Source organism: Chiloscyllium punctatum, chromosome 45 (assembly GCF_047496795.1).
Source record: "Chiloscyllium punctatum isolate Juve2018m chromosome 45, sChiPun1.3, whole genome shotgun sequence".
In the NCBI taxonomy this organism is placed as follows: domain Eukaryota; kingdom Metazoa; phylum Chordata; class Chondrichthyes; order Orectolobiformes; family Hemiscylliidae; genus Chiloscyllium; species Chiloscyllium punctatum.
The window spans coordinates 6,079,301-6,105,591 of NC_092783.1; the positions used below are offsets into that span (position 1 = coordinate 6,079,301).

The 26,291-nt window shown below is 40.8% G+C and overlaps 1 protein-coding gene across 5 annotated transcripts; it reads left to right on the plus strand.

The window, feature by feature from the left end:
- The first annotated feature begins 1,686 nt into the window (after positions 1-1,686).
- Positions 1,687-25,028, plus strand: ube2t (ubiquitin-conjugating enzyme E2T (putative)). 5 transcript variants are annotated; one of them, XM_072563197.1, is made up of 7 exons: positions 1,689-1,794; positions 2,408-2,531; positions 6,462-6,531; positions 7,734-7,839; positions 11,244-11,342; positions 21,630-21,719; positions 24,760-25,028. In XM_072563197.1, the coding sequence occupies exons 2-7, from the start codon at positions 2,423-2,425 to the stop codon at positions 24,892-24,894; spliced, it is 609 nt and encodes a 202-aa protein (XP_072419298.1). In that variant the 5' UTR covers positions 1,689-1,794; positions 2,408-2,422; the 3' UTR covers positions 24,895-25,028. The 5 variants fall into 5 exon arrangements, with proteins under 5 accessions (XP_072419302.1, XP_072419298.1, XP_072419299.1 ...); XM_072563198.1 differs by lacking the exon at positions 1,689-1,794 and adding an exon at positions 1,801-1,899; XM_072563199.1 differs by lacking the exon at positions 1,689-1,794 and adding an exon at positions 1,915-2,119.
- Positions 25,029-26,291: the final 1,263 nt, after the last annotated feature.

Sequence of the window (26,291 nt, forward strand, 5' to 3'; positions counted from 1 at the left end):
ACTCCGGAATTTTCCTTCCCAGATCCAGCCCCAGGTTTGCCTGCCACTCTGGGTTTACTCTCATAGATCCAGCTCTGGGTTTTCCCTCCCATATCCTGGTCTGGGTTCTCCTTCTGCTACTCTGGGTTTCCCCTCCTGGATCTGGCTCTGTGTTTTCCATCCGGGGCTGGCTCCGCACTGAGTGCAAGGCAATAGGGAAAACCTGGGGCTGGATCCGCATGGAGCACAGGGCAAGAGGGAAACCCTGGTCCGGCTCCAGGCTTATCTAGCTCCGGGCTTTCCCTCCTGGATCTGGCTCGGTGTATTCTCTCCTCCCCAGCCTGGTCCCGAGTTGATCCACCTCCAGACTTTCCCTCCCTACTCCCCGGCCTTGCTCTGTGTTAATCCAGCTCTGGGTTTTCCCCCTCTCCTGCTTGGCCCCGCTCTGTCTAGATGCAGCTCCGGGTTTGTCCTCCCTCCTCCCCGGCCCAGCTCCTTATTGATCCTGCTCTGGGTTTTCCCTCCCTGGCCTGGCTTCATGTGGAATTTGCGTTGTATTTTCCCTCACTCCTCCCTAGTCCAGCTCTGTGTTGACCCAGCTCTGGGGTTTCCCTCCTCCCTGTCCTGGCTATATGTTGATCCAGCTCCAGGTTTTCCATTCATCTTCCATGGCCCGGCTTCATGTTGATCCAGCTCCGAATTTTCCTCCCTCTTCTGCGGCCAGATCTGTGTGGATTGAGCCCTCCCAACTCTGCTCCAAATTGATCCAGTTCTGTGCTTTCCCTCCTGCCTCCCTGGCCCAGCTCTGTGTTGATCCAGCCCCCTGTTTTCCTTCCTGCCCCACTCCATATTGATCCAGACCTAAGTATTCCCTCCTGCCTCCTCTCCTTGCGGATCCAGCCCCGGGTTTTCCCTCCTGCCCCCTCTCCGTGCCGATCCAGCCCCGGGTTTTCCCTCCTGCCCCCTCTCCGTGCCGATCCAGCCCCGGGTTTTCCCTCCTGCCTCCTCTCCGTGCCGATCCAGCCCCGGGTTTTCCCTCCTGCCCCCTCTCCGTGCCGATCCAGCCCCGGGTTTACCCTCCTGCCTCCTCCCTGTGCGGATCCAGCCCCGGGTCTTCCCTCCTGCCCCCTCCCTGTGCGGATCCAGCCCCGGGTCTTCCCTCCTGCCCCCTCCCTGTGCGGATCCAGCCCCGGGTCTTCCCTCCTGCCCCCTCCCTGTGCGGATCCAGCCCCGGGTCTTCCCTCCTGCCCCCTCCCTGTGCGGATCCAGCCCCGGGTCTTCCCTCCTGCCCCCTCCCTGTGCGGATCCAGCCCCGGGTCTTCCCTCCTGCCTCCTCCCTGTGCGGATCCAGCCCCGGGTCTTCCCTCCTGCCGCCTCCCTGTGCGGATCCAGCCCCGGGTTTTCCCTCCTGCCCCCTCCCTGTGCGGATCCAGCCCCGGGTTTTCCCTCCTGCCCCCTCCCTGTGCGGATCCAGCCCCGGGTTTTCCCTCCTGCCTCCTCTCCGTGCGGATCCAGCCCCGGGTTTTCCCTCCTGCCTCCTCCCTGTGCGGATCCAGCCCCGGGTTTTCCCTCCTGCCTCCTCCCTGTGCCGATCCAGCCCCGGGTTTTCCCTCCTGCCTCCTCCCTGTGCCGATCCAGCCCCGGGTTTTCCCTCCTGCCTCCTCTCCGTGCGGATCCAGCCCCGGGTTTTCCCTCCTGCCTCCTCTCCGTGCGGATCCAGCCCCGGGTTTTCCCTCCTGCCTCCTCCCTGTGCCGATCCAGCCCCGGGTTTTCCCTCCTGCCGCCCTGGCGGTTATTTGTTCCGTTTTGCCGGCGGTCAGTTTAAATGTTAATTCTCGCGGTGGTGTTGCGGGACTGGGACCCCTTCCTCCCCCCGGGGCTTTCACAGAGCGGGCTGGAGTGTACCCGTCCAGCCGGAGGGTAGTGTCCGGCCTTCAGGGGCTGTTTGATTAGACAGTGTCTGTAATGTGGGGGAGAGTGTTTGATGCTGCGATTCAGGGCCCGGGCTCCCAATTTGGGAATGTCCTCCTGAATCCCTCACTCAAACAACAACAACAACCACTAAAGCTGCACAACCAGGGCTTTGGGTAATCAGGGGGTGCACACACTTAAACATCACACACCAGGTGTTCTTAATTATGTATGTTTTTATATATAATTTATGTGTGTGTATACTTACAAATAGTTTTATTAAATATATAGTTTTATTTAGTATTATAACATAATACAATATATTATAAACCTGATGAAGGAGCAGCACTCTTAAAGCTAGTGCTTCCAAATATCCCATTTGGACTATAGCCTGCTGTTGTGTGATTTTTTTTTAAACTTCAGGCTTTGATAATAGTCTGAGTGAGATATTTATCATGCTGAGGTGCGATGCTGATGTGATTTGCAGCTGTAATTCTCACTTTTGTTTGTGCTGCAGGTTGATTGCCAGACGATGCAAAGAGCTTCGAGGTTAAAGAAAGAAATGCAGTTGTTGGCAAGCCAGCCCCCGCCTGGAGTCTCCTGTTGGCAAAATAATGACCAAATGGATGATTTACGAGCCCGTATGTTTTGTTTTGCACACTAGAGATTTGTCATGATTTGGTGATCCTGGTGTTGGACTGGGGTGTACAAAGTTAAAAATCTCACAACACCAGGTTATAGTTATCAACAGACAGGAGTGTTCCCTCCCAGTTGGGGAACACTTCACTGGTCCAGGGCATTTGACCTTTGGGTGATCATCCTCCCAAGGTAAACTTCGGGACAGGCAGCAGCGAAAAGTGGCCGAGCAGAGGCTGATAGCTAAGTTCCATACCCATCGGGAGGGCCTCAATTGTGATCTTGGGTTCATGTCACAATACAGGTGACCACCATTGCACTGTGTACACACACAGACACTCCTCTCACACAGACACACAAGCACACACCCTTACAGGCACACATGCTCCCACACATTCACATGCATCCTCTTGAGACTTAGACCACTCTAAGTCTCTCATGCACACACATATACTCACTCTTTCTCAGACATTTGCAACCCCCTACCCCAGACATACACACACATGCACCCCCTCACAGACTTAAGACACTCTACACTCACATACACACACGTACACACTCGCATTCTCAACTTTCCCCCCACCCCAGACAGACACAAAGATCCACATACACACATATACGTTTGTGGGGTGAATTTATAATTGCAGAGTTACATTGTACTTTGCTCAAAAACTGCATGAAATCATGTAAAACTATTGTTATCTTGTTTTTTTAGATTAGAATCAATCTAAACATCCTGGCACAGAAAGAGAACACGGGGGGCTAACACCTTCAGCATGTTGTCTAACTAACACCAATTGTTACAGTTAGCCTGAGAATGCAACTTTAAAAAAAAATTGTGATTTACACATGAAAGAAGCAAAACTATCATAGTATTTGAACAGATGAAAGGTATTTTTCAACATATAATTTCAGTTACATCACACTGTAATTTTTTGCTATAAATTCTGTGCCTTACAATTGTGTTCTCCACAACCACCTGATGAAGGAGCAGCGCTCCGAAAGCTAGTGCTTCCAATTAAACCTGTTGGACTATACCTGGTGTTGTGATTTTTTTTTAACTTTGGAGATTTGTGCTCAGCCTTCCCTTACTAAAAGTATAATGATAAGGAGATGACTGTGTTGGACTGAGGTGTACAAAGTTAAAAATCACACACCAGGTTGTAGTCCAACAGGTTTAATTGCAAGTGAGTATGTAACTTGAGAATGTAATTTTTTTTTAAAAAGTTCTACGATTTTCATATGAAAGAAGTAAAAGTAAAACTATCATGGTCATTTTAATCGATGAGAGACTCTACAAACAAACTATTTTTCAGTGTATAATTTCAGTTACATCACACTAAACTTTTGCTATAAATTCTGTCTTACAATCTTATACTCCACAACCACCTGATGGAGCAGAGCACTGAAAGCTAGTGCTCCCAATTAGACCTGTTGGACTATTACCTGGTGTTGTGATTTTTAAAAGTATAATGTCAGCTAATCTTTAAAGTGTACAGTCAGAGCTTTAAGTGGAATTTTGACTTTACTTTTCCTCCTAATTGGCTTTGTTCCGGATTGATTGCTTCCACCAGATTCTGTCTGTGGTTAGTAATGATTGTCTGTGCACCCAGCTGGAGAGACTCCTGTGTCACCCCTTTTGAGGAAAATTTATAGCATTCAACAAACTAATAGCCCCATCCCCCCTCAGTCCAGAGTTGCTGGATGGTCACGTGGGAGTTACCCTGTACCCAGCAGCACTGCTGGGGACCTTGATGGCACTGGACCTACCTGAGGCCTCCGGTTAAGAAAGGATCCAGACACCAGAAACTGGTGGTGACCGGAATATTTGGCTAAGGAGAAGGTTTTTGGTGCACTCCGTTCCTGTCAGGCACCCCTCTGGGAGTCTGCAAGAAAAAAGTTCAGTGTTTTCCCATAAGGCAGATACCTACCTATTGGTAGGTTAGTATATGATGGTGCAATGAGGAATTAAACTGGGCATTTAATACTCACTGGCTTTAATTGGTGGTGCTGCCTCATTTTGCTACCCTCCTGCCTGATTAAATAACTTCTTCCACCCCTCTGTTATTCTCTTCTCCTCCAAGCAAAAGCGGTCTACAACAGGAGTGTAATGCAAGTATTCACTTGTGCTTGCCAAAGGATGACAGATATTAGTTCAACATAAGTGCATATTAACTAATTTGATATTATGGCTTTAAGAGATGTATTTTGTCCTGGTCTTTTTATGAAGAGAGATTGAGGCAAAGGTACTGAGCGGTCTGTTCCAAGCCAATAAAGTAAACAACTTGTGAGGCCTTGGGTTTTTTTTTAAGGGTTTGAAATATAGAAGCAGAATGAAGGGTTAGGGTCAAACTCCTGCGGAACCAGGACTTTCGTTTAACTTTCAGCAGTTGCTGGGATCTTGAAGTTGAATGTGGAAGCTCTTATTCTTCTCTCTGATACAGCTAAAAGCTGGAATGCTGTCTGCTGTAAGAATTGCATGTGAGACAATCCATTTTACTGAATTTGCCTTTGCCAAGGGTATGTTTATGGCACGTCACTATATTGGAGCAGCTGTTTAGTAGTTAATAATCTATTATCTTAAGTTTTCCAGTAGAGATCAGTTATTCCAATTTCTTCTTTAATTTGTTTGTATTTTAACTATGGTTTAAAAATAAAGTGCTTTGCCTCAATCCTGTTAGTTTGACCTATTGAATTGCATCTGGAACACAACACGTTACACTTGCCTTTAAAAGTTGGGGTCTTGGCTATCTTAATATATTTTGAGGGGGCTTGGTGTGGTCCATAACATTAGTATGACTTTATTAACTCCATTCACAACAACTAATAACTCTAAAGTAGTTACTTTTATTATAATCGCTAACTGCTCTTTAATATCAGTGAGAATGTATGTTGTCAAGCTGCAATCGTTTGCATCAGTAATGCATACAGAATGGTGTCTCAAAGGTTTTGTAGTACTTGACTGTAAGTTGGTGCAGAGATGCTAACCAACTACACATGACTGTAGTAGAATGTCTGGTTGTCTTCTGGGTATACACCAGGTGGACTGCAGTGGTTCAAGAAGGTGGCTCACCACCATCATCATGGGTCTTCAGGGCAATTAGGAATGAGCAACAAATGCAGGTCTTGCCAGTATGACATCCGATGACAAAAATAAATTCCAAAAATGAACTTTTTAACTCTTGGTGTAATATATTTGGTGAAATCCGATTTTGTACTGTTATTTTGTTAGATCTTCAATTTAATGAAAAATAATGGGATTCCTTTCCTGTTGTATCTTGATTTCATTTTTTTCAAATGTTAATTGCAGTATGTTAAGTATCCATTCTCTGATCCTTTATTTATGACCATTGTTGTAATACTTTACACTTTCATCTTGTGGGTAATTACGAATATTTTTAACTCTTCGCTGAACTCAATTAATTGCGTAGATGCCCTTCTGGTTCCTGGTTATTCAAGATATGTAAACTTTTGTGTTGAAACTGATGGAAATGTAAACATTAGAAGTGAATCTAAGTTTTGTAATTCAGCCAAATAAAATCTAGATATGTCATCAAAAATACAGAATGTTGCTGTTATGCATCTAGTCATTTTCCTTGTTGGAATTAGTATTAATTATTTCCCTGTCCTAATGAATGTAACTTAAAGTTCACCTATAGTTGCCTGTTTTGCAGTCGGTAAAATTACTTGGGGATTGGTATTAGTGTGTATTAGTAACCCTTTGTTATCCTTAATGTAGAACATTGCCAGTTCTTATTGCTGAAAACATTTTAGTACCCTTTTTTGAATTAGATTGTTAATTAAAACTAGTTTTTCAATTACTGTTCTGCCTTTAATCCAAAGTGTCATGAGTGACATCCATGTGTTTGTTTGACTCCTACTCTCTCTGGACTAATCAAAAATTATATTAACGTTCCTGACTTCCTTTTCTTCAGAGATTTTGGGAAGTGTCAATTCACCCTATGAAGGAGGAATATTTAATCTTGAAATTATTGTTCCTGAAAGGTACAATTTTTAATTTATCAAGTATTTTAATTTTCTTGCTATCATTTTTCTTTACACTGTATAACTCTTCACGTACTCACTGGTTTGATAAACTGACGGCAGTGGCATGTTAAATGTAGCCTTCCATATGTCTGTGCCAAATATAAAAGCAGTTATTGAAACACACTTGTGTTAAAAATGTACTATACCTGAATATATTCATGCCACAACTTTATTGGTTCTGACTAATATTAATAGTAAAGCATTAATTTGAGTTTTGCTGAAATGCTGTGATGTGAAATGGGGAAAATCTCAAGCTGAAGTAATTCCTCTTAAAGTGGAGACATAGATATCTAACTTCATGTCCTTACAGAGATTTATAAATATTTGTCTCCTTTTCAGCTAATCTGGTGATGCCTTTTTACAAAGAGCTGTTTGAGACCTGATGCAACTTCAGATATTACCACAGCAGTACGAATTTGAGTTTTGTCATATCCAATTCAAACCTGCTGAACTAGGGAAGGCATTGGTTTCACTGACCAAGGTTCCATCCAAAATAAAATGATAATTCCACAATAATGTCATTGCACTTGCGTGGTGGTTGGATATATACAAAATTATCCCACAATTATACCAGGTTTTATTTTAACAATCTATAGTGTAGTACAGCAGCTACCTAACACAGTTCATTTATTTTTTTAAAGATGTATGGTCCTTAATGACTGCTGATAATTACTTGGGTGTGGGTCTTCAAAGTTAAATACTGAATATCACAGAATTAGCCATTCTTGGCTGAGTGTGGTAGAGTATTGAGCTTCTTATTTTCTGCTCTGACAGAGCTAGGATAAGATGATTTGCCAGTTTTTCAATCATAATTGTTTTCTGGTAATCCTTGATGCCCATCGTAGTCAAGTATCTGACATTCTGTATTTAGCTTGTTTATCAACAATGAGTTTGTGTGACTATACAATTATAGTTGATGTGAAACTAAGTCTCACTTTCTAATATGTGTGTAAATATGATCAACCAAATGGTCTCCTTGTCCAATTTTCTAGATTTATATGTTAAGTAATTCACTATTGATCTATATGTAGATATAATTTGAGAGGATTTAATTTTAAAATGACTAAACTGTAATATTATCCTGTCTCACTAATAAATGTTAAGATCTGTTAAACAATTGATTCTTGAATTAATGTTTTTTTTAATTGTCTTGATTTTAGATATCCATTTGAGCCTCCAAAAATTCGGTTTCTGACCCCAATCTACCATCCTAACATTGATACTGCGGGAAGGATCTGCCTAGATATCTTGAAGCTGCCTCCGAAGGTAATTAGAATTGTTTTTCAGGATATAAATGCTATTGATATTTTCACTTGAAAGTGACTGTTTCGGCAATTGGACAAGTTGAATTGCTCCACAATGTTGAAAGGAGCTTTTCTCGTTAATAACAGAAAAAGATAGACAATCTACAAACTGGTGTGGCACCTTAAAATCGCTGTTACCTTTTTATCAGAACTTCAGTATGTAGTATATCGACCGAGTAAATTATCAGTCTTAATTTTAGTGTTCTTAATGGTCACAATGAATGATGATAAAGTTTAATTTTAGAGGCAGAATTTCCAATGGGAAAATACCTTGAGTAAAGATCTTCGCCAATTGCTGCTGACTTTTGAAAATGCTTATGTTTTGTGTTTTGAAAATACCTTTCGACTCCACAGGAAATCTGATGTTCACTAATACCAAAGACCAGTTCTTGCGTTCTCATCACGGTGGCTCAGTGGTTAGCATTGCTGCCTCAGTGCCACGGACCCGGGTTCAATTCCAGCCTTGGGCAACTTGTCTCTATGGAGTTTGCACTTTCTCCCCATGTCTGCGTGGGTTTTTTTCCATGTACTCCAGTTTCTTCGCATAATCCAAAGATATGCAGGTTAGGTGAATTGGCCATGTTAAATTGCACAGTGTTCCGGATGTGTAGGCGCATTAGTCAGGGGTAAATATAGGGTAGGGGAATGGTTTTGGGTGGGTTACTCTTTAGAGGGTTGGTGTGGACTTATTGGGCTGAAGGGCCTGTTCCCACACTGTAGGGGTTCTATGATTATTTAAACTTCTATGATTATTAACAGTATTTCAGTCATAAATTGTAGTTGATTCTATAGATTGCTATCACATACTTTACCTCCTTTGTTCTCTATTGGAATCTATCCTACACTTCTGGCATGTCTGAGCCAATTTTTAATCCTAAATTAAACCCTCTTCTGAAAATTCACAAATTCATTAACCTTGAGGGACACAACGATAACTTTTAACAAAAAATGACTATGGAACAGAAGTATTTTCAAAAAGCCATAGTTGAGGGAGGCAGAGTAAGAGCTTCGTAGCTGCCTATTTTATGCTATACTTGGCTCTTAATACCATCAAGTGTGGTGCTGGAAAGCACAACAAGTCAGTCAGCATCCGAGGAGCAGGAAAGTCAACATTTCAGGCACAAGCCCTCCATCGGGAATGGAGTGAGGGGGATGGTGGCAAGGGGGCTGAGAGATAAATAGGAGGGGGTGGGACTGGGGGAACTAGCTAGGAAGGTGATGGGTAGATGCAGGTGGAGGGGTAGTGGTGATAAGTCAGTGGAGGGTGAAGCGGATAGGTGGGAGAAGTTCAAGAAGGTGAGTCGGATAAGGGTGGGGGGAGGGGGAGGGGTGGGGAGGAGATGAGGAAACTAGAAGTCGACATTGCCGTGTGGTTGGAGGGTTCCAAGGCAGAAGAAGAGGCATTCTTCCTCCAGGCGTCGGGTGGTTAGGATTTGGCAGTGGAGGAGGCCCAGGACTTGAATGTCCTTGGCGAAATGGTAGGGGGAGTTGAAGTGATCGGCCACTGGGCAGTGGGGTTGGTTGGTACGTGTGAGCCAGGGACGTTCTTTGAAACGTTCTGCAAGTTGGCGACATGTCTCCCCAATGTAGAGGAGACTACATCTGCTGTTTCTGTTGCTTTCCCTCAGACTCCACGTTGATTTCACCAGTTTCCTCCTCTCCCCTGCCCCCACCTTTATCCCAGATCCAACCCTCCAACTCGACACTGCCCTCTTGAACCTCTCCCACCTATCTGCTCCATCCTCTGCTCCAACTTATCAGCTTCACCCTGCATCCACCTCTCTCCTTCCCAACCCTCCTCTCCTCTTTATCTCTCAAACCCATTGTATGATTTCTGTCAAAACACCAAATGATTTTTCTTCAGTCATGTTTTGTTTCTTTTCTGTTTGCAGCATCTGGGGGAGACTTTGTCATTGGCACCACCTTGTGGCAGCTGTGAAAATGTTGGTCTGCTTTTGGTGTCATCCATCAGTTTTAACTGAGTTCTGCCTGCAGGCAATGAGCTCTGCATCTGTTGTCAGTGTCTACTCTAGTAAAACCAGAATTGTTTTCTGATTTAAAAAAAAATCAGTTCATAGTTGTCAATGTCTGTTAAGATTTCAGTGGACAAGATTGACATTGTATTTGGAAATGTAAACTGAGAAATGGAAGTTTGGAATTAGTTTTATACAAGAACCCAAATGAAAATTTGAATGGGTGGTAATCACTAGAACAACATGCAATGTTTAGAGAAATTAGATTTGATACTTTTGAGACTTGCTGGCTTTGAGTTTAAAGAAACTGCCCAGCAACAGCTTTGGGATCTGCCGTAAGCTGTAGCTTTCCACAAACCTGACAGCAACTGCTGAAACCTCCAGAAGCCTGCAAAAAAAGCCAACTTCCTTGCTCTGTCTCTGACTTACTCCCCCTGAATAAAAGAAAACCCAGGTCTAAATGAATTTGAAAAGAAAAGTTTCAAACTCTGGCAAAGCCTTCAGTCCAACTGATGGCTGCTTAATCAAGGATCACAGTGATATCATCACTAGAAAACAAAGAACTGAAGAAATCCCAGTATCCTACCCTTAAGACCATAAGAGATAAAGGCTGAAATATATCATTTGACCCATCATGTCCACTCTACCATTATTGAGACCATGGCTGTGATCCAATAATCCTTACTGCAGTTTCCTGGCCTTTCCTCAGTCTTTGATTGCTTACCGATTTTTTTTTATTTTTTTTTATAATTTTTTTTTAAAATCTCTCGATCTCTGTCTTGAATATACTTCTTAATCTACGACAAAACAGAGAAAGCATTTTGACCATTGGTATCTTTGGCACTAAAATATGAAATTCAGTGATGGGTATTAGATATAACGATTCAGCTTACCTTGCCTTAATGACAAGTATTATAGTGACCAGTTTTATATTTTTAGATTGGGAAGACCAATTAAATCTGAAGTTGCTATTTTATTAATATGCTTTTCTCCTCTTTATTTGAAAAGATGTTACCTGTTCCATCAATTTGTCAAATGCAATAGTTTGGCTGTAGCTATAATTAAAAATAAAGTTCTGTTGTGCCGTGAGACACCCAAGGCAGTTCATAAGGTGTATTTATCGCGCTCAACTCTGAAGCATTAGTAATATATTAGTTTCTTCTTTTGTGTATGTTTTTATAAACTTGTGGAGATGGTGATTCTAACAATTAAATATCTAAATTATTTGCTTTGTAAATTTATTGACTGACAATGCTCAAATGTAGTTGATGGTAAGTAGTATTTTTCAAATGTGGACTTGGGTTTTACATGCTAATATTAAATGCCTAATTTGAATAATCTTCTATTTACTACTAAAGCAAACCATATGTTAAGATGTAACTTTGTTATCTAGGGTGCCTGGAAGCCATCTCTTAATCTCTCTACTGTGTTAACCTCCATTCACTTACTGATGTCAGAACCTAATCCAGATGATCCCCTCATGGCTGATATTGTGAGTTAATTTATTTTAAAACCTGTAATTGTTTAGGTATGCAATAAATGTTGAGTCACATTATATATTTTTAAAAGTAAGTATTGAGATAGTGAGCAGACAATGTGCAACGCATAAGTGAAGGCGGCTGCTAGCTGACTAATCTTTTGAAGCCCTGACTGAAAAATAGGAAAATGACAGATTAATAACTTTTGAATAAAAGTATAATTCAGATCTCCAACAGATATTGATACTCTAAGTGAAGGGAATGCTAAAGTAACAGAAGCAGTTGCAGCAGCAGCAGTTAGAACCATGTTAATGTGGAAATTTCAGCAACAGGATACAAGGACTGGTTAGGATCCCTTGGCCAAATGTACAACATCTGGAATATAACAGTGACTAGAGAGGTTTGGATGTAGCTTAATATGTGATGTGGCCATTTCTGGCTGCAAGCTGACTAATAGGGAGTTAATAATCTTGGGTGCAGCATTTTTCAGTGAAGCTAAGAGGAAAATAACCTTATTGATTAACTGTACTGAACACTAGAATGAGAGAATATATGTAAAGGAAGAAAGCTGCATAGACTGATTTAAAATTGAGGAATAAGGGATGACTTAAAACTGAATTACAAGTTGTATACAGTCCTCCTAATGGTGGCAGTGAAGTATCAGAATGTATTAATTTGAAACTCATTGGAAGGACTGTAATGAAGTTTGAAACCAAGAACTCTGGATGTTGGAGATCTGAAATAAAAATGGAAATTGTCAGAGAAATTCAGCCAGTCTGGCTGCATCCATGGGAAGAAAGCAAAATTCACGTTTTGAGGCTGATTCTTCACACAGAGAGAGAGAGAGAGAGAGAGAGAGAGAGAGAGAGATGGAAAGGGAGGTAAATGAGGAGATATACCCCTCTTATATCTCTCTCCTCTGGGCTCCATCACTTATCCACTCACCTCACGACTTCCTTCCCTCCCACCCCCAACTTCAGCTTTAGAATAAATGCCTTACTGCTAGTAGTTCTGACAGAGTCACTGGACTCAACATTAATTCTGCATTGTGCTACCAGACCTGCTGAGTTTCTCCAATTTGTTTCTTTAATAGAACAGAACCGCTTCAGCCAGAAAGATGGTAAATTTCTGGAGTAAAATTATCTAGAACTAGTGCAATGATATTCGTTTATAAGAATTAGTATTGAATCATCAAAAAATGGGGCGCTGGAAAAGCACAGCTGGTCAGGCAGGAGCAGGAGAGTCTATTTTTGAGCTTCAGCTCTTCATCAGAAATGGGAGCTTATGCTCAACGTCACCTCTCCTCCGGTGCTGCCTGACCGGCTGTGCTTTTCCAGCACCACACTTATTGACTTTGATCTTCGATATCTGCAGTCCTCACTTTCTCCTAATGAATAGTCCAAATTTTAGCTAAGTAACACAACACTTGGTAATCATAATATGGTTAATATTGAGTATTGTTATTAAGAGATATGCTGTTAAAGTTTTTCACCATGTACTCATCCAGGCAAATGTAAGAAATACAGCTTTTTAAAGGGAGCAATAAGTTTATATTGTATGAAAAACACAGTGCTGATTAATTTGTAAGTGAACAATAATTGACCAAAGCACTGCCATGGAGAAAGCATCAGGAATCTGTTCTCCAAATGTTTTTGTTTAAATTTTTAAAAAAAGTCAAGCTGACTTAGTCAAGATGTACCACAGAATGCTTCAAGGAACTTAGTCCTCTAAACATTTGTTTAATTGCAAAGGTTCAATGCCTGAACAAATTCCTTTTTTGGAGAAGAACAAGCTCGATATAATATTACATGTAGCTTCTAGCAAACACAAATGTGCCATATTGTGAGCCTGACAGATTTTAAGTTTTTTGTTTGTATAGTCCTTGGAGCAGTGGAGACTGTTCAGTATTGCTGCCTTATCTTGGAATCACAGTAATCTGTTCTGAATTTGTAAACATCTGCACATTGATTATGGTGACTACTGTGTTTGATAGCCATGTCACTTATTAAGCTTATTCAAGCCTCTCTAGTCACCCCTTATTTGGCCAAGGGATCCTAACCTGTCCTTGTACACTGATGCTGTCCTTTCCACATTGACTTAACATGGCTCTTATCGCTGCTGCTGCATTGTGTGGTCACTACTGTGTTTGAAAGCTAGTACATTTCAAATGAACTTGTTGGACTATAACCTGGTGTCGTGTGGTTTCTGAAATAATTTAAAAGCTGTAGATTTAGCTTTAATCTAAATAATGGGGACTTGCATGGAAAATTATGGAAAAAAACTGAAGGGGAAAGGGTTCACGTGAGGTTATGCAAGTTTCCAGAACAAGTAACAGGGCAGACAGTATGGAAAGGATCAGGAATCTAACTTCAGGCACAACAGATAAGGGGACAACTGTGAGGGAAGGTGTGGCCAATGCGGAATGAAGGTGTTGTTTTATATACTACACATTTTAAGTACAAGGTAAATGAGTTTGCTGCAGATTGAAATTTGCAAGAACAATGTTATGGCTATCAGAGGTGTAGCTACAATGGCCTACTTCTGCTCCTACATCTTATTAAGGGAAGTAACAGGGAAGTTGACAGTTATGCTGACTAGAAGAAAGTGACAACTGAAGATGCTGGAGAGTCAGTCAAAAAATGTGGTGCTGGAAAAGTGGTGCAAGTTAGGCAGCATCTGAGGAACAGGAGAATCTACATTTCAGGTGAAAGCTCTTCATCAGGAATGCTGAGCTGGCAGAATTGAGGCAACCGTGATCTTGTTGAATGGTGTTGCAGGTCCCACTTCTATTCCTATGCCTAAGGCTTTTATTTCAATGTCTAGCTTGCATGGTGAGAAAATTGCTGTATCCCATCTTCTCACAGTTGTAATAGTCTCAACATGTATGTTGACCAGGCAAAGTGTAATTGTGGTTGACAGTAGTAGAAGAGCATCCAAGTACAGATTTCTCAACTACCACCTTGAGGTAAGGGAGTTCATTAGACTGCTCCATTTCAATGGTGAATTTGAGCATGGACAGGCTATCGGGCAGCATGCTATTTGGTGCTTTCCTACAAATACAGGAGTGACCACACTCAATGAGCTGACCTTTACAAATTCAGACCAGTGTGTCCAACATTTAATGTGACTCGACGATAAATTGAACCTGGTGTCGTGTGACTTCTGACTTTGTCCACCCCAGTCTAACACTGGCACCTCCACCTCTTAGATATTTCAAAAATGTATCCATCTTTTAAAGTGTTTGAAGTGGTCTAGTCTCCACAACTCTTAAGTACATAATTTCAGACAATCGCTGGTTGTTGGGATAAGAAATTGCTTTGTATCAGGACATACTGGCACTGGAACGTGTCCAGCGGAGATTCACACGGATGATCCCTGGAATGACAGGTCTAGCATATGAGGAACGGCTGAGGATACTGGGATTGTATTCGTTGGAGTTTAGAAGATTAAGGGGAGACTTAATAGAGACGTACAAAATAATACACGGCTTGGAAAAGGTGGATGCTAGGAAATTGTTTCCATTAGGCGAGGAGACTAGGACCCGTGGACACAGCCTTAGAATTAGAGGGGGTCATTTCAGAACAGAAATGCGGAGACATTTCTTCAGCCAGAGAGTGGTGGGCCTGAGGAATTCATTGCCACGGAGTGCAGTGGAAGCCGGGACTCTAAATGTCTTCAAGGCCGAGATTGATAGATTCTTGTTGTCTAGAGGAATTAAGGGCTATGGGGAGAATGCTGGTAAGTGGAGCTGAAATGCGCATCAGCCATGATTGAATGGCGGAGTGGACTCGATGGGCCGAATGGCCTTACTTCCACTCCTATGTCTTATGGTCTTTTAAATGAGCGTCCCCTTATTTGGTAATTACGTGCCCTAGTTCACGATTCTCCCATTAATGGGAACATTTTCTCAAAATCTGTAGTGCTAAGACCCCTCAAATCTTTAATGATTCAATAAAATCATCTCTCATTCATTCTTCTAACTTCTCATGAATAAAGGCCTAAGTTGTTTAAATGTTCTTGATAAGTCAACCACTTCAACCTAGGAATTGGCCTGATGAATCCTTTTCAACAGCCTCCACTACTACTGTATCCTTTATTAAATATGAGACAGAAATTATATATGGTACTCCAAGTGCAGCATATAAAGGTTGTAATATGACTTGTCTATTTTTAAACTCCAATTCCCTAGCATTAAAGACTAAAATTCCCATTTGCCATCTTAATTATTTGTACCTTCTGCATGCTAACATTATCTTTTATCGAGAATAACACCCAAGATCCAAGTGTGCTGTGTTTTTTTTGTTACTCGCCATTTAAGTAATAGTCTGTCTTTTTGATTCTTCCTACCACAAGTGGGAGAAAGTCTCATTCCTGATGAAGGGCTAATGCCCAAAATGCAATTCTCCTGCTCCTCAGATGCTGCCTGACCTGCTCTGCTTTTCCAGCACCCCACACTCTACTTCCTACCTAAGGTGCATGACCTCTGTTTCCTTTATTAAACTTCATATGACAATGTTTTGCTCACTCCCTCAACCTCTCACTATCCCCTTGCAGATTCCTTATATTCTCATCTCTCCATTCTGTTTCATTAGTTAGCCCTTTCCAACCTGAAAAGAGACCTATCAGTCCTGAACCTCTATCTTTTGTATGTTAACCAATTCTCAATGCATCTACTATATTGCTCCGAATAATGTGAGTTTCAATCTTGTACAACAAGATTTTCTGTAACATTTGATAAAATGCCTTCTGAATATCCAAATACATTGCATCTACTGGTTCCCCTTTACCAACTGTTCTTGTTCGATCATCAAAGACAAACTTTTCTAAATGTCCCGCTGTTCCTCCCTTCTCCAAGATTTTCCCAATGACAGATATTAGACCGACTAGCTTTCTGTCTCCCTTCGTGAATATAGTCATCACGTTAACAGTATTCCAACCCACATACAATATCTCAATGTTTCCATTACCTCTGCAACCGCTTCCTGTAAAACATTAGGATGCAGCCATTAGTTCTGCTGACATATTTTCATAATTATTCGTCTTCACTGTTAGCTTTTTGATCAGCCAAATCTGATTCCTTTTTTTAAAAAAAATTCTGTCCTACTCCTTGATTTTGCTCCTTTTATATGGCTTAGATTTTTTGATTAGAAACTCTTTGACTATATTTGTTAACCACAGGTGATTTATTCTTCTCTGCATTCATTCTAGTCAAAAATCAGGACTGAGAATCATAACATGCTTGCTTAACTGTCTGCTACTGCTGATCAAGTCACTTTTTTCTCTCTCTTTCAATGCCTTGGCTGGCTGGTCAGCTAGTTTGTGATGTAGAGTGATTTCTGTAGCATGGGTTCAATTCCACACTAGCTGAAGTTACCATGAAGAACTAACCTTCTCAAACTCTCCCACCATCTGAAGCACGATTGCCCTCCTGTTAAGCCACCACCAGTCAATCCTCTTTAATGAAAGAGCAGCCCTATGATCTGGTAGGGCTATTATGATTTCACATTTATCTTTTGCTCCCACCCACAACACTAAATAAAATTCTATAATGAAAAATTGATGGATTAACTAAGATTTCAAACCAGATAAAGGTAGGGTCAACCATTTTGCACAAAAAAGGATGGACTTAATTCATTTTTAAATGGGGTAGAGTTCGGAATGAAATTGATCCAATGGAAAAAGTCACTAGAATGGTGAACCTGCCCCTATAGACTTGACAAGAAAAGGAAAGAAGTTTTGTTTTATTTTGACATCTTTTCGAAGCCCTGGTCCACCAAGTGGTGTATCAAGTACAATTCTGGGCATTGCATCTTAAAATCAAGTAACAAAACATGCCAACAGAGCTTTGAGGGTTAGGTTGAGCAATGGCTACATAAACTAAACTTGTTTTTCTTGGAGTATAGAAGGTTAAGCAGTAATTTGATTGAGGTTTTATGTTTGTGAAAGGCACTGATAGTTGTTTTCCTTTACTTTGTTCCTTGGGGAGTCTCAGACAAGAGGACATAAGCATAAACTTCAAGCAAGACCATTAAGGAGAGAAATCTGTAAAAAAACAGCAGAAGTGTCCAACCATCTCTCTCAAAGGAATTTATGCTTATTCATTAATTTTAAAATCTGAAGTTTAGTGTTTGCTTGTATATGAAATAAGGGTTGTGGAGACAAGGTTCCAAACAAAGATAGGTTACAGGTCATTCATGATACCATCAAATAGAGTCATAGAGATATACAGCATGGAACCAGACCCTTCGGTCCACCTTGTCAACGCCGACCAGAGATCCCAACCCAATCTAGTCCCACCTGCCAGCACCCGGCCCATATCCCTCCAAACCCTTCCTATTCATATACCCCCTCCAAATGCCTCTTAGATGTTGCAATTGTACCAGCCTCCACCACATCCTCTGGCAGCTCATTCCATACACGTACCACCCTCTGCATGAAAACGTTGCCCCTTAGGTCTCTTTTATATCTTTCCCCTCTCACCCAAAACCTATGCCCTCTAGTTCTGAATCCCCGATCCCAGGAAAAAGATTTACCCTATCCATGCCCCTCATAATTTTGTAAACCTCTATAAAGTCACCCCTCAGCCTCTGACGCTCCAGGGAAAACCGCCCACGCCTGTTCAGCCTCTCTCTAGCTCAAATCCTCCAACCTTGGCACTATCCTTGTAAATCTTTTCTGAACCCTTTCAAGTTTCACAACATCTTTCCGATAGCAAGGAGACCAGAATTGCACGTAATATTCCAACAGGGGTCTAATCAATGTCCTGTACAGCCGCAACATGACCTCCCAACTCATGTACTCAATGCTTTGACCGATAAAGGAAAGCATACCAAACACCACCTTCACTATCCTATCTACCTGTGACTCCACTTTCAAGGAGCTATGAACCTGCACTCCAAGGTCTCTTTGTTCAGCAACACTCCCTCGGACCTTACCATTAAGTGTATAAGTCCTGCTAACACTTGCTTTCCCAAAATGCAGCACCTTGCATTTATCTGAATTGAACTCCATCTGCCACTTCTCAGCCCATTGGCCCATCTTGTCCAGATCCTGTTGTAATTTGAGGTAACCCCTTTCGCTGTCCACTGCACCTCTAATTTTGGTGTCATCTGCAAATTTACTAACTGTACCTCTTATGCTCGCATCCAAATCATTTATGTAAATGACAAAAAGTAGAGGACCCAGCACTGATCCTTGTGGCACTCCACTGGTCACAGGCCTCCAGTCTGAAAAACAACCCTCTACCACCACCACCCTTTGTCTTCTACCATTGAGCCAGTTCTGTATCCAAATGGCTAGTTCTCCCTTTATTCCATGAGATCTAACCTTGCTAATCAGTCACCCATGGGGAACCTTGTCAAACGCCTGACTGAAGTTTATGTAGATTAAATCTACTGCTCTGCCCTCATTAATCTTCTTTACTACTACTTCAAAAAAACTCGATCAAGTTTGAGACATGATTTCCCACGCACAAAGCCATGTTGACTATCCCTAATCGGGCCTTGCCTTTCCAAATACATGTACATCCTGTCCCTCAGGATTCCCTAAAACAACTTGCCCACCACTGAGGTCAGGCTCACTGGTCTATAATTCCCTGGCTTGTCTTTACCACCCTTCTTAAACAGTGGCACCACGTTTGCCAACCTCCAGTCTTCCGGCAACTCACCTGTGACTATCGATGATACAAATATCTCAGCAAGAGGTCCAGCAATCACTTCTCTAGCTTCCCACAGAGTTCTCTGGTACACCTGATCAGGTCCTGGGGATTTATCCACCTTTAACCGTTTCAAGACATCCAGATTACAGAGGAGGAAGTGCTGGACGTTTTGCAAGATGTCACCATCTATTTCCCTACAGTCTATATCTTCCATATCCTTTTCCACAGTAAATACTGTTGCAAAATATTAATTTAGTATCTTCCCCCATTTTCTGTGGCTCCACACAAAGGCCGCCTTGCTGATCTTTGAGGGGCCCTATTCTCTCCCTAGTTACCTTTTTTTTTGTCCTTTTTATTTGTAAAAACCCTTTGGATTCTCCTTAACTCTATTTGCCAACGCTATCTCATGTCCCCGTTTTGCCCTCCTGATTTCCCTCTTAAGTATACTCCTTTCTTTACACTCTTCTAGGGATTCTCGATCTATCCTATCTTTACCTGACATATGCTTCCTTCTTTTCCTTAACCAAACCCTCAATTTCTTTAGTCATCCAGCATTCCCTATACCTACCAGCCTTCCTTTTCACCCTGTTAGAAACATACTTTGGATTCTTGTGATCTCATTTCTGAAGGCTTCCCATTTTCCAGCCGTCCATTTACCTGTGAACATCTGCCTCCAATCAGCTTTTGAAAGTTCTTGCCTAATACCGTCAAAATTGGCCTTTCTCCAATTTAGAACTTCAACTTTTAGATCTGGTCTATCCTTTTCCATCACTATTTTAAAACGAATAGAATTATGGTTGCTGGCCCCAAAGTGCTCCCCCACTGTCACCTCAGTCACCTGCCCTGCCTTATTTCCCAAGAGTAGGTCAAGTTTTGCACCTTCTCTAGTAGGTACATCCACATACTGAATCAGAAAATTGTCTTGTACACACTTAAGAAATTCTCTCCATCTAAACCTTTAACACTAGGCAATCCCTGTCGATGTTTGGAAAGTTAAAATCCCCAACCCTATTATTCTTGATACAAGAGTGAATAGTACCTGTTCCTAAAATAATTTTTCTTAATGTAATTATCATTTTATTTCCTTTCATATTATTGAGTTTTAAACATTAGTTTGAGCTTTCAAAAATAGCTGCTGTGTTAATTCTCTTTTTTTATTTGGATTAAGATGTGTGTAAATAAATCAGTTGCTGAGTAGTTATGTTTTAATAAAATGCTAGTGGCACTTCCTGCCAGATGGAAGCATCAGAATTAATTTTTGAAAACACATTATTTAGCATTTATCAATTTCTGTTAATTTTCCAGCAAAAATTAAGTTTTAAATCCAGGTTCTTCATGAAAATTTATTTCATTCACCAGTGTCAATGTACTTGAGTACTCCCAGCGAACATATTTAAGTTATGCTAACATTCTTCATTTGAAAATGCTTAGTCCAATCAGTGATCACATACATTTTTATTATCTTAGTTAAATATTATAAATTAGTTGCATGTTTGCAGTTAATTTTAAGTTAGCTTTTGGAAAAGTGGCATACTGATTCCAGGCCTTTAGCAGTTTTTTTAAGCTCGCAGAGGTCCTCTAGTGTTACAAATTGCTATTACAGTTCTGTGCAAAATAACTACTGTAAAAGGACAAACGAGGTGTGACCCAAAATAGCACCCATGCACTGATTTACTGTTAAATAACAGCTTACTCAATTTGCGTCCGATAGACAAAACGCAGATTTGAATTTTACATTTTTTGAAAATTCAAGTTAAGCATGACAAATGGAAGTTGTCAAAAGGATGAGAGACTCTGAAATTCTTACAAGTTCATTGCAGTGCTAAACACATCTGTTGCTTAACTTTAAATTTAGTCCTACAAAAAGTGAATTATTGAATAAGTCGAAATCTGGATTGTTAGGAGGTAGCTGGTAAACTTTTAGCCTTGTCAATACATTACTGAATTTAATTAGCACTAGGTTTCTTCACGTTTTTGGCCCTTGGATCATGCTAAGATCAGATTAATCAACTCCACAAGTAATTTAGTATTAGAAATAATAAAGTTGATAACAATGTGTTCTGAAATATTAGCGAGTTTTGAGAGGATTTGTAGGTCAGATTGAGGTTCTGAATGCACTGAGCTGGAAGGTTCGTTTTCATATGTTTCGTTACCATACTAGGCAACATCTTCAGTGAGCCTCCGGATGAACCACTGGTGGCCGTGTAGCCCGCTTTCTATTTATATGTTTGGGTTTCCTTTGGTTGGTGATGTCATTTCCTGTGATGACAATTTCCTATGGTGATGTCATTTCCTGTTTCTCCCAGGGGTTGGTAAATGAGATCCAAATCACTGTTTGTTGATAGAGTTCTGGTTGGAATGCCATCCTTCTTGGAATTCTCGTGTCTTTGTTTGGCTTGTCCTAGGATGGATGTGTTGTCCCAGTTGAAGTGGTGTCTTTCCTTATCAGTATGTAAGGATACGAATGAGAGTGGGTCATGTCTTTTTGTGGCTAGTTGAGAGAACTAACAAACTGGTACTTTCCAACAGGCAAAGATCCCTGTTTGAATTGTTTTCTAGTCTCCTTTCAGTTTTACTGCAAGCTAATAAAATGCATTCTAAAGATAGAATTAAGTACTTAATGTGGTTTTTCTTTTTGTTTTAGTCATCTGAATTCAAATACAACAGACAGTCTTTTTTAGAAAATGCAAAACAATGGACATTAAAATATGCAACACAAGCAAAAAAAGATGAGGTATGTTCAAACTTCCTCAACTTGCAGGGTAATGGGTGGAATGTGTAACTTTTGTGTTCCTAGGGCAGGCCAAAACTGCTTTGCAAATAACTACCAAATGCACAAAGGCATAATTCCAGAATCCATTTTATTTATTTATTTATTTATTTATTTATTTGTTTCCTTCCTTTTTTTTCCTTTTTTTTCTTTCCTTTTTTTCTTTCTTTTTTTACTTTCCTTTTTTGTCCTTTCCTTTTTTTTCCCTTTTTTTTTCTTTCCTTCCTTCCCCTCCCTCCCGTGGTCGGCACCTTGGTCTGCAGGGAATCCAATTGTCCAGCTATGGTTTGAAGTTTACATTTGGAAAAAAATGTGAAATAAATATCATGGTTAATAAAAACAATTTTAAAAATGACGATCCAACCTTTTGTCCTATATGCTTAAATTTCATGCATAAACACTTACATTATTCAGTCAATTTAATAGGAAGTCTGGTTCTGGTCCAGCTAAGGCAGGAACGATGATGGATTGCTGTCTTGTTTGTATTTGAGTTAGTCAGTATCAGTTAGGGATGGGTTTCATGGCTGACATCAGTTTTGGTTGAGTTTGGTGAAAGGAGTCAGTCAAAGGTCCTGTTCATGACTTCTATCTGTGCTTGCAGCAATGTTGATACTTAGATGTTGGGCAAGACCGTAGCATGCTTGAGCTAAGCTTAAATGCCTTCATATTTGAATAGTTTAGCAATTCATCATCAACTTTAAATCATGAAAAATGGTTATATAGAGAGAAAATTAACAACAATAAATGCTGATTAATGGAGAACTGGCATCTCCAGAACGCAAGAGCAAATGTTGAGAAGGAAAGTGTGAATTTTTTTTTTAAACAAAGTTTTTAAGTCTCACTATTAAATCCCAGAAAAGCTTTAAGATTATGGTGCTGTCTTTTAGTTAAAACACCTTCCGTTTATATAAGTATCATGACTACATGTTGTGAATCTGGTAATGGTATTCTGTATGATATTTGTATGACACATTGGTTAGGCCACTTTGGAATATTGTGTGCAGTTCTGGTCTCATTCCTATCGCAAAGATGTTGTGAAACCTGAAAGAGTTCAGAAAAGATTTACAAGGATGTTGCTAGGGTTGGAGGATTTGAGCTATCGGGAGAGGCTGGGGCTGTTTTCCCTGGAGTGTTGGAGGTTGAAGGGTGACCTTATTGAGGTTCATAAAAGCATATGTGGTATGGATAGGGTAAATAGACAGTCTTTTACCTTGGGTGGGGGAGTCAAGCATTTGATAGCATAGGTTTAGGGTGAGAGGGGAAAGATATAAAAGAGACATAAGAGGCAACCTTTTCACGCAGAGGGTGGTGAGTATATGGAATGAGCTGCCAGAGGAAATGGTGGAGGCTGGTACAATTACATAGTTTAAAAGGCATCTGGATGGGTATATGAATAGGAAAGGTTTGGAGGAATATGGGTCATATGCTGGCAAATGGGACTAGATTAGGTTAGGATATCTGGTCGACATGGATGAGTTGGGCCGAAGGGTCTGCTTCCATGCTGTACATCTGACTCTATGCAGTTAGACTCATTATTTGTTAGTTAGTTTGCACGTGGCTTGGAGATACATGCTATCTTTTCTCTTCAGTTTATATAACTACTTCCCATCAACTCCCCAAACAACTTGTATTCCAAATAAAAGCGGGTTTTTGCTAATAGTGGTCGATATCTCGCTGGAAAAAGAAGGATAACAAAGTTTGCTATTAATAATGCAAATATAAACTATAAAGCTAAGTGGATTAAAAGAAATGCCATAAGTTCTGAATGATCAGATGTTGATGCCTGATAAACACTGCTGTTATTTACTTTGTGCAAACAATATCTCTCCCTTTTTGTCTCCTTTTACGTTTAAGAACTTTAACTGCCCATGAAAACTGTTGCATAATGTTGTATTTAATAACTATTAATACCATCTGAACAACCTGCCTGGCTAAGGAAGGGTATAATTTAAATTCGCACCTGTACTTTCACTAGAGTTGGCACAATGAAGGTTCAAATAAATTAGTCCCTAAGCTCATGGGGATTCTCCTATGATGAGAGGTCATACAAATTTGTTCTCGCCAGTGAAGATTGGAAAATTTGAGGCAATCTCCTTGAAACATAAGATTTCTGAGGGAGCTTAATGGGATGAACACTGGGGGATTGTTTCTGCTTGTTGAAGAGTCTAAAACATGGGAGCATAATCTTCCGATTGAGGCTGATGTTTTGGGATTGAGCTAAGAAATTATTTCGGTCAATAGTGTGATGCTGGAAAAGCACAGCAGGTCAGCCAGCATCCGAGGAGCAGGAGAATCAATGTTTCTGGTATCCTGATGAAGGGCTTTTTCCCGAAACATCGATTCTCCCGTTCCTTGGATGCTTCCTGACCTACTGTGCTTTTTAGCACCACACTTTCAGCTCTAATCTCCAGCACCTGTAGTCCTCACTTTCGCATAAGAAAGTATTTCACTCAAGTCATCGTAAATCTTTGGAATTCTATGTACCACAGTTGCACGTGCTCTGTCATAAAATTAAAACTGGGTTAGACAGATTTTTGGTGTCTCGGGGATTAAAGAATATGTGGAGTAGTCAGGATCAAGCATGGTCATGTGTGATGGTTGGCCAGGCTTGATGGACAATATGGTTTACTCTTCCAAATCCTAGAGTCTGTCTCCTGTATATAATAAAATGAAATTTTCAAAAATGATCTTTGAGCCTGATTTAACATTCAGGATCCTGTTTGTTGTTCCACTCAAGCCAGATCCAGATAAAATTGCATGTGCATGCTAGACTATTCAATTTCTGATTTGAGTATTACTGCCAAAGTATAACTAACTAGTACACTGTATGGCACTGTAAAATGGATGTTGGGAGTTTCATAAACAATATGATGTTTATATGGCAATATCAGCAATTCTATTGTTCACCAAGTAGTATTGCTCAATAATTCATATCCCACTTCTGACATGTAAATTGTAAGTCTGGGCCCAAATGGATGACTTGAAACCTTTATTCTTATTTCAGATTTCCAGCTGCTTGAAAGAGAATCAGAGCCAGGTTGAAGTTGAGAATCAGAGCCAGGTTGTGAATAAGGATATACCAATATCAAGAAAGAGATCTGCCTGTGATTCTGAAAATGCTAAGAAATTTTGTTTATAAATAATGTGGTACTTTCTATTTGTATTTTGATATCTTTTAATTTTTTTAACTACCCTGTAAATGTGTTGCTTACATGGTTTAGTAAATGTAGCTTTTGACAATGACAGTAAATTACCAATAAATGATAAAACAGATGAGTAAATGATTTTTCTCCATAGGTGCTGCTCAATATTTCCAGTATTTTGTTTTGATTTCACGTTTTCAGTATCTGTAATGTGCTGTTTTAGAACTGGGTTGAATAAATCTAGATCAGGTGTCATGGGCCAAATTGCTTTCATTAGTTCTTCAAATTTCTGATTCTGTCTAGGTGCCTTTTTTCCCCACCTATTTTCATGAAAAGTGTGGGGAAGAGTTGGGGGTTTGCTCCTTTGGGCATGAAGGCAGCCAGAGAGCTAGGGATTCTAATGCCAGTTGTTCTTTGGCAATAGGGTAATATTACTAAATTTAACTAAGTCAGCTGAGTGACTATGATTCCTCCACCATCCTACCAACAAATGTTTGAGCTGAGGTGGAATAGGGCTAGAAATTCAACATGCCACGTCTGTCCTTCATGTCGAGGTGGAACCTAAGCATTCAGTCCTAGGTATACCTCTTCAAATTATGGTATGACTATCTTAAAGCACATAAAAACTTTAAAGAGCACACTTCCCATTTATAAACTAACAAAAAAAACCTCAAAAGAATGCAGATGTTGTCCAATGGTTGGTCTGAGAGGTCGCCAGCTACCCCAAAATCAAAAACAATGTGCAACCTAATAAGGACAGAAATGTCTGTCATTGAGGTTTGTACAAAGATTGGAATGAGCTCATGAGATGCCCAAGCAGCAGGACAGAGAACAAAAGAAACTGATCTGAAATTGCAATTAGGGAGGAGTGGCAGCTGGCCCAAGACTCTGGGCAACAGGAGCTGGTGTACAGAGCTGTTGGGTGATATGGGTTGGGGGGGGGGGGGGGGGAAGGGAGGGGAAAGAGTCAAAACGTTGTTTTTACCTAATTTCTTAAAAATGACTGCAGATGCTGGAAACCAGATTCTGGATTAGTGGTGCTGGAAGAGCACAGCAGTTCAGGCAGCATCCGAGGAGCAGTAAAATCAACGTTTCGGGCAAAAGCCCTTCATCAGGAATAAAGGCAGAGAGCCTGAATGGTGGAGATAAGCTAGAGGAAGGTGGGGGTGGTTAGAAAGTAGCATAGAGTACAATAGGTGAGTGGGGGAGGGGATGAAGGTGATAGGTCAGGGAGGAAGGTGGAGTGGATAGGTGGAAAAGAAGATAGGCAGGTAGGACAAGTCATGGGGACAGTGCTGAGCTGGAAGTTTGGAACTAGGGTGAGGTGGGGGAAGGGGAAATGAGGAAACTGTTGAAGGCTGGAAGTTTGGAAATTGTCAAGCCTCAAGAAAAG